This window comes from Heptranchias perlo, chromosome 1 (assembly GCF_035084215.1).
Source record: "Heptranchias perlo isolate sHepPer1 chromosome 1, sHepPer1.hap1, whole genome shotgun sequence".
NCBI lineage: Eukaryota > Metazoa > Chordata > Chondrichthyes > Hexanchiformes > Hexanchidae > Heptranchias > Heptranchias perlo.
Window position 1 is genome coordinate 8,007,178 of NC_090325.1, and position 8,145 is coordinate 8,015,322.

The 8,145-nt window shown below is 47.3% G+C and overlaps 1 protein-coding gene across 1 annotated transcript; it reads left to right on the plus strand.

Annotated features, from left to right (window-relative positions):
• The first annotated feature begins 327 nt into the window (after positions 1 to 327).
• On the plus strand, positions 328 to 2,921 carry nanos1 (nanos homolog 1). Its single transcript, XM_067985779.1, has one exon. The coding sequence runs from the start codon at positions 504 to 506 to the stop codon at positions 1,173 to 1,175; it is 672 nt and encodes a 223-aa protein (XP_067841880.1). The 5' UTR covers positions 328 to 503; the 3' UTR covers positions 1,176 to 2,921.
• The last annotated feature ends 5,224 nt before the right edge of the window (positions 2,922 to 8,145 follow it).

Genomic DNA, 8,145 nt, shown 5'->3' on the forward strand with positions numbered 1-8,145 from the left:
ATGCACTCTCACACGCGTGTCAGCAGATACTGGGATCAGCTCGTACATGCACAAACACGTACAAAACTTTCAAATGCGCCTGTATGTGCGCTGCACGCCCACAAAGCAAATATACAGGTGTACACACAGAAATGTACAAACGCACACACACACACACACACACATATAGAAACAGATACACACAAATTCCAGGTCATTTTTTTTTTAGCTAATCCGTTGCACTTTTTCCGACTCTCTCTGTAGGAATGTGTTGGGACTGATCATGAACTTGGATTGCTGAAGCTGGAGGCTCCTCCTCTCATGAAACCCACCTCCTGAAACCCTATAAACAGAGGCTCGTTCAGCACTAAGCTCGGGAGGCACGATTAGAAGCAACAGACCACTGGAAACAGAGAGAGAGAGAGAAAAGAACAAGAGCTTCATTGCACTAAGGGTGGAGGAGACGCTGTTCATTCCCCTTTTTTTTGTGAATTAGAAGGGTAGTTGGAATTGGAAAGGCCGGCATGGATTTTTTGAACCCCAACTATCTGAGCGCCGGGAGCGGCTACGATTACACCTTTAACTTTTGGAATGACTACCTGGGTCTGTCTAATTTGGTCATGAAGAACCGCAGGAACGTACCACGGTCTTCCAACTCCATCACAGAGTCCCTCAAGGCTACCCTGGGGCTGGACGACTCAACCTGCCCTTGCATTGGGAATGGGGATGGACCTTTGGATTGCTGCTGCTGCTGCTCCTCGCCCAACCCGAGAAGGACCTTCCTCGACCTGGAGGAGAGCTTCTCCCTCTTCAACCCCTTCCAGGCTCTTCCGCCGAGCGGTGGCCACCAGGAGCCCGAGATGCTGCTCGACCCCTTCGGCTCCCTCGACCTCCTGGGGCTGGAGAGGAGGGCGTTCAGGAAGACCAGCGGCCGGGCCAAGCAAGAGCCCAAGATCTGCGTCTTCTGCCGGAACAACGGGGCGCCCGAGGACGTCTACGGATCCCACGTCCTGAAGACCCCGGACGGCCGGGTGGTTTGCCCCATCCTGAGAGCCTACACCTGCCCCCTGTGCAACGCCAATGGGGACAACGCGCACACCATCAAGTACTGCCCCCTCTCCAAAGACCAGCCCCCCCAAAGGGTGTTGAAGGGGGGCAGAGCTGTAGGGGGAGGAAAGAGACTCAAGATCTTCTAGACTGAAGATCTTCTAGATGGGGAGATAGAGAGAGAGAGAGGGGGTTTCCTCTGGGTCCCATTGCTTCCCAAAAACGGGTTCAGAGGTAATCTGGGTCTTGAAAATAAATCTTAAAATCCCACCAATTCTAAATATTTATGGAAACAAGAATCTGATTTTGGAAAAGCTTTTTTGCCCTTTTGCCTCTCTGACTGCGGTGTTTTGGCAAAGACAGAATGAGAGAGGAAATTTAGCTTCTCCCTGGTAATTGTTTATTTGTTGGTGTCTTTTTTTAAATATATATATACTGGGAGTCACAAGGCGGCAACTCTGTGTTTGATTGAGGTCCAGATTTCTTTTTATAATTTCATGAAACTCCCTCCTCCATTTAAAATGCCACTGAAGTATCTGAAATCAAATCCCTCCCATTCTCTCAAACCTGTTCAAACTTTCTACAGAAAGAAAGGGCTGGGTTGGATTTAGTTTTTTTTTTAAAAAAGAATTTCATATTGGACAAAAGAACAAGAAAAAAAATCCCTTCTCTTGGGTGAAAACCAACAGGATTTCGAACTGAACGCTGCATTTTTCAAAGGAATAAATGCATCATTTAAAGGGGTATTTTTTTTTTGAATTCAGTTTGATGCTGGATTAAATTCCGAGCTTGGTGTAAGAACTGTAACGCCCCAGTGAAATGTAACTAGCACTGAGATGTAACTAATATTTCACTGTAACTAGCAGCCCAAGATGTAACTACCAGTCCAATCCTTGAGTTCACTGACCTATCAATTAGAATTGACTCTGCCTCTGAGTTTTGCTCCGGTTTTATTTGTCTTACTGAACACTGTAAATTTGGTACAAAGAAACAGGATTTATTTTGGACACGTATGAGGTAATCTGACTCGCTTTAGGACCTGGGGGAGGGGAGGAAGAACCTTGGTTGGATCATAATTCAGTCTCAAGACCTGAATTCGTCTTAAAGCAAGACTGCTGATTTTTTGTTTTCTTAAATATAAACGATCTATTCAAACGAGCACGATTTGTAAAAAAAAATTGTTGGATAATAGTCGACGTTTGAATTTTGTTTTGCATTCTGTCTAAACTCTTAATCCAAATATATTGAAAAAATGCAATTTCTTTTTTTGTAGTGAATGTAACATTTAAAGGTCAGAATTTCTTGAAGAGAAAAAATGATTCTAGCAGGACTGCACAATGGAATTGCTTGTTTTTTTTTGTTTACCAAAGCAGATTTAAAAGTTGTAATAGAATTATTTGTAAATAAGAACTTGCTTGTAATGTATATTCAGTATTTTACCATATACTGACTAAAGAGTGCACTACCTCAAGAACATTAATGCTTGGGAGATGCATTAAGTTTGTTATAAAAACAATTAAATATCAAATCAATAAATAACCAGTTTATAAATGACACACTGCCATTTCTAAAAGGTTTTGTAATAGTATTTTTTTGGATTTTATATAAGAAATTTGTATTTTTCGCAATAAAGCTGCAGAGGAGATTTAAAATGAATGTCGCTCTTAAGCAATTCATTAATCTTAAACAGTAACTGTAAATATAGTCACAATTTTTCCTTTTTTGAATTTGTGTTGTATATTGTTCAGAGAATGGCCTTTTTTTCGTAGAGTTTTAAAAAAAAAAATTAAGATACCGGTTTAATTTTTATTTATATAATGGTGTCACTGTTCTGTATGCTGCAGTGCAGAAAGAATTATATTGTTCACTGGAAGATAATAAAATGGCATATTGAAGACACTTTGAGCTGACTTATTAATTCTTTTTGCGTTCAGTGCTCGGAGCATGTGGGCATGGCTCCCCTTGGTGGCTGAGTTGGAAAGTGCACCTTTGCGATCCAGGACCGACCAGAAGTTCGGAGGTTCAGAGCTGGGCTGGGAGCTGATCTCAGCTGGAGCGGAAGAAAGTGGGGGGGGGGGGGGGAGAGGGTGGTACTAGTGATCTCGGCCCTTCTCGGGTATGGTGGTGGCAAATCAGCCAGGGTTCTACAGCTAATGCCTAGTTGCGACACCTCCCACAGTCAAATAGCCGCTACAACAACAACTTGCATTTATATAGTGTCTTTAACGCAGTAAAGCATCCCGAGGTGCTTCACGGAAGCATTATCAGATTAAAATTTGACACCGAGCCACGTGAGATATAAGGGTAGGTGACCAAACGCTCGGTCAAAGAGGCAGGTTTTAAGGACTGTCTTAAAGGAGGAGGGAGAGGTTTAGGAAGGTGATTCCACAGCTTAGGGCCTAGGCAGCTGAAGGCACGGCCGCCAATGGAGGGATGAAGGAAGTGGGGGACGCACAAGAGGCCAGAATTGGAGGAGCGCAGAGATCTCGGGGGGTTGTAGGGCTGGAGGAGGTTACAGAGATAGGGAGGGGTGAGGATTTGAAAACAAGGATGAGAATTTTCTAATCGAGGCGTTGCCAGACAGGGAGCCAATGTAGGTCAGCGAGCACAGGGGTGATGGGTGAACGGGACTTGGTGCGAGTTTCAGCAGTCTGAAAGAGGGATGAGGCTGTGGAGAGAGGAAGTAAATATTTCTGCGGACACATGAAATTAATTTAAAAAGATGCACACAGATACCAACCCCTTAGTATCAGCTGTAGTTCAGTGGGTAACACTCTCGCCTCTGCGTCAGAAGGTTGTGGGTTCATACAATCATAGAAAGGTTACAGCAGGGAAGGAGGCCATTCGGCCCATTGAGTCCGTGCCAGCTCTTTTTTCCTGCAAATTTTTTCCTTTCAAGTACTTATCCAGTTCCCTTTTGAAGGCCATGATTGAATCTGCCTCCACCACCCCCTCGGGCAGTGCATTCCAGATTCCACTCCAGGGACTTGAGCACATAATCTAGGCTGACATTCCCAGTGCAGTACTGACGGAGTGCTGCACTGTCGGAGGTGCTGTCTTTTGGTTGAGATGTTAAACCGAGGCAGACCTGACGCTTGTAACAAAGGCACGCTCCTGAACATAAGGGATGCAAGGTCCGCTAATGGGAAAGACTGGTGATGCTGAACCTGATCGAATATCGACTGCAGACATGAAATCCCTGATTGTAACCTAGATCACCCGGTGGGATCGGGGAGTGAAATTGGGTGGGAGGTATAACAGGAGCCTGGTCCGAACCCGCCCTCGTTCACACCGGTGGGTTAGGGTCAAATCGGGGCTGAACCGTGTAACACTGACCTTTAGCTGTATCACTGCGAAAAACAGTGGCGGGACATGTGACTCGTGTGTGTGTGTGTGTGTGTGAAGGAACACATGAAGGGCAAGGGGTCGAGTCTCAGGATAAGGGGTCGGCCATTTAAGACTGAGATGAGGAGGAATTTCTTCACTTAGAGGGTTGCGAATATTTGGAATTCTCTACCCCAGAGGGCTGTGGATGCTCAGTCATTGAGTATATTCAAGACTGAGATCGATAGATTTTTGGACACTACGGGAATCAAGGGATATGGGAATCGGGCAGGAAAGTGGAGTTGAGGTTGAAGATCAGCCATGATTTTATTGAATGGCGGAGCAGGCTCGAGGGGCCGAATGGCCTACTCCTGCTCCTATTTCTAAAAAAAATGAAAATCCTGGCCATCTCAAAATGGTCAAAAGTCAGTGTCTGTGAGAAACGTTAGTTTAATGTTTCAGTTATAGAAAGAAAGACTTGCATTTATATAGCACCTTTCACGACCTCAGCGCTTTACAGTCAATGAAGTACTTTTGAAATGTGGTCACTGTTGTAATGTAGGAAACGAGGCAGCCAATTTGTGCACAGCAAGATCCCACAAGCAGCAATCAGATAACGACCAGTTAACCTGTTTTACTGATGTTTGTTGGGGGATAAATATTGTCCAGGACACCGGGGAGAACTCCCCTCCCACCTACTCCTCGGACCCTTTAATAGTCCTCCCACCTAATTCCCTTTTAGAACAATTTATGGCAGCGGTTTGTGGCAGAGAATCCCACATTCTAACCTCCCCTTTGATTCTTTTTACACACAGTATATCTTAAGTCCAATGCCCTCTCACCGACCGGTCTATCACTGCTCTCTCACTCCTTTGTAATCCTTAGTCAAAAAAAGGCCCAACTCCTCAAATCTCTATTTAAAAGTAACCCCTCACTCCTGGTGACAGGGTGCACCTTTTCAATTGCTTTTATAGCCTAACTGTAATAGGATGCCCACAATTGTACACAGCGCTCCCTAACTAAAGCCTTGTACTAGTCCAACATTCCGTTCCTTTCTTTTAATTCTACGCCTCTTGATACAAAACCGAAGATCCTCTTTGCCTCTTTGCAACCTTCTTTATTTGTGCTTCCACCTTTAATTCGCTGTTCCTCTACTCCGCTTAAAATCTCACCATTTATGATTTAAAAAAAATCATTCTTGGGATGTGGGCGTCGCTGGCAAGGCCGACATTTATTGTCCATCCTTAGTTGCCCCTTGAGAAGTTGGTGGTGGTGGACGGCATCTTCTTGGAGGGTTTGATACAATTGAGTACGACTGAGCTCGGCCTCTTCAGAGGGCAGTTAAGAGTCAACCATGTTGGTGCGGGGACTGGGGCCGCGTATAAACCCAGACCGGGTAAGGACGGCAGGTTTCCTTCCCTAAAGGACGTTAGTGAACCAGTTGAGTTTTTTATGACAATCCGACAGCTGTTTTTTAGAAAACTGGATTCAAATTCTCAAACTACCATGATGGGATTTGAACTCATGTTTTCTGAATTATTAACATAACCAGTACACTACTGTCTCTTGTCCCTATTGGTATGTTGGTAATGTGTGAAATCCAACTCCCGGGGCAGTAAGTTAAAAATTAGGAAAATTTATGGTGGAATTTTTTCGACCCAGATTTAATACATAGAAATTACAACATGGAAAATGGCCATTCGGCCCAACCAGTGCGTGATGTGCCCTCCACACGAGCAAATAGTTCTAATCACATTTACCCAACCAGCTCCCATATCCCTTCATCCACCTCTCCAATCTAATCTTAATGTTGACATAGTTTCTGCCTCAAACCCTAACTCTGGGAGTGAATTCCACGGCCCCACAGCTCTCTGTGTGACGAAGTTTCTCCTGCCCTCTCTACTAAATCGTTCACATTTAATCTTGTATCTCTGGCCCCTCGCTCTCAACCTCTCAACCGCTGGAAACAATTTGCGTCTCTCTCCCCTGACCCGTCCTTTCATAATTTTAATCACTTGGAGATCATATCGCATTGTTTTAAGAAAAAAAAAATCACCAATTGTTCACACATCCCCTCCCTCCTTCTTCATTCTTTCCAAATACCCCATGGATCCGGCTCCTTGGGGAGACGGTGGAAGGACTTAGTATTAATTCACTCAAATCCAAATTAGGAGAGATTTCTTTGAGAAAATAACATTTTGGGATACAGTATGTGAGTAATTTGAGACGTGACCTGTGGTGAGTGTAACAGGCTCGGGAGGAACAGTTGACTTTGAACCAATGGTTCCCAAATCTCTCCACCACTGGGGGTTTTCCTCTGGGGTCTGTTGTAGACTCATTGATAGAGATTGATTGCTGTGATTAGTCAACAACTCCATTATCGTTGTATCATTGGGACTACCAAGATGGCAGAATGCGAATTAGATGGATCTGGGAGTAAGGTTCAGGGGGCGGAGCCCGGAGCAAAGGGCAGAGCTGGGAATGAGGGGGTGGAGCCGGGCGTGAGGGGGTGGATCTGGGAGTGAGGGGTGGAGCCAGGAGTGAGGGGAGGGAAGAAGCCGGGAGTGAGGGGTTGGAGCCCAGAGAGAGGGAGAGGGGATGGAGCCGGGCGTTAGAGGGAGGGGACGGAGCCGGGTGTGAGGGGGTGGATACGGGAGTGAGGGGCGGAGCCGGGAGTGACGGGAGGGAAGGAGCTGGGAGTGAGGGGGAGGGGACGGAGCCGGGTGTGAGGGGATGGATCCAGGAGTGAGGGGTGGAGCCAGGAGTGAGGGTTGGAGCCAGGAGCGAGGGGAGGGAAGGAGCCGGGAGTGACGGGGAGGGGACGGAGCCGGGTGTGAGGGGGTGGATACGGGAGTGAGGGGCGGAGCCGGGAGTGACGGGAGGGAAGGAGTTGGGAGTGAGGGGGAGGGGACGGAGCCGGGTGTGAGGGGATGGATCCAGGAGTGAGGGGTGGAGCCAGGAGTGAGGGTTGGAGCCAGGAGCGAGGGGAGGGAAGGAGCCGGGAGTGACACGAAGCTGGGCGTGAGGGGGCGGATCTGGGAGCGAGGGGGAGGGGCGGAGCCGGGAGTGAGGGGTGGAGTTGGGAGTGAGGAGAAGGTGGTGGATCTGGGAGTGAGGGGGGGCAGAGCATGGAGTGGTGGGGGGGGGTCGATCCGCTAGTGAGGGGGAGGGGGTGGGAGTGGAGCCGGGAGTGAGGGGGAGGAGCTAAGCTGTGAAGACAGGAATACTGACTCCACACTGCCGACTGTATGCAACACAGGCGGCTGGAAGCAGACAACCCTCCCACTGAAAGAAACAATACCCGATGAACAGATTAGTGATAAGGGCAAGAAGGTATTTAAAACTCAGCGACCGAACCAGGGATGGGAGGAGTGGAGTCAATGACCAAAGAACAATAAGGCAACGAGTGACACCTTGTGGCCAAAAGAATCATCACATCCGACAGTCGGAAGGAGTGTTGCATTTATATAGCACCTTAATGCAGCAAAACGTCCCAAGGCGCTTCACAGGAGCGATTATCAAACAAAATTTGACACCGAGCCACATAAGGAGAGATTAGGACAGGCGACCAAGAGCTTGGTCAAAGAGGTAGGTTTTAAGGAGCGTCTGAAAGGAGGAGAGAGAGGCGGAGAGGCGGAGAGGTTTAGGGAGGGAATTCCAGAGCTTAGGGACTTGGCAGCTGAAGGCACGGCCGCCAATGGTGGGAGCGATGGGAGTGGGGGGTGGACAAGAGGCCAGAAGTGAAGGAGATCTCGGAGGTTTGTGGGGCTGAAGGAGGTCACAGAGATAGGCAAT

Coding starts and splice junctions, on each gene's coding strand:
- nanos1 (XM_067985779.1), top strand. CDS start 504: ATGGATTTTTTGAACCCCAACTATCTGAGCGCCGGGAGCGGCTACGAT.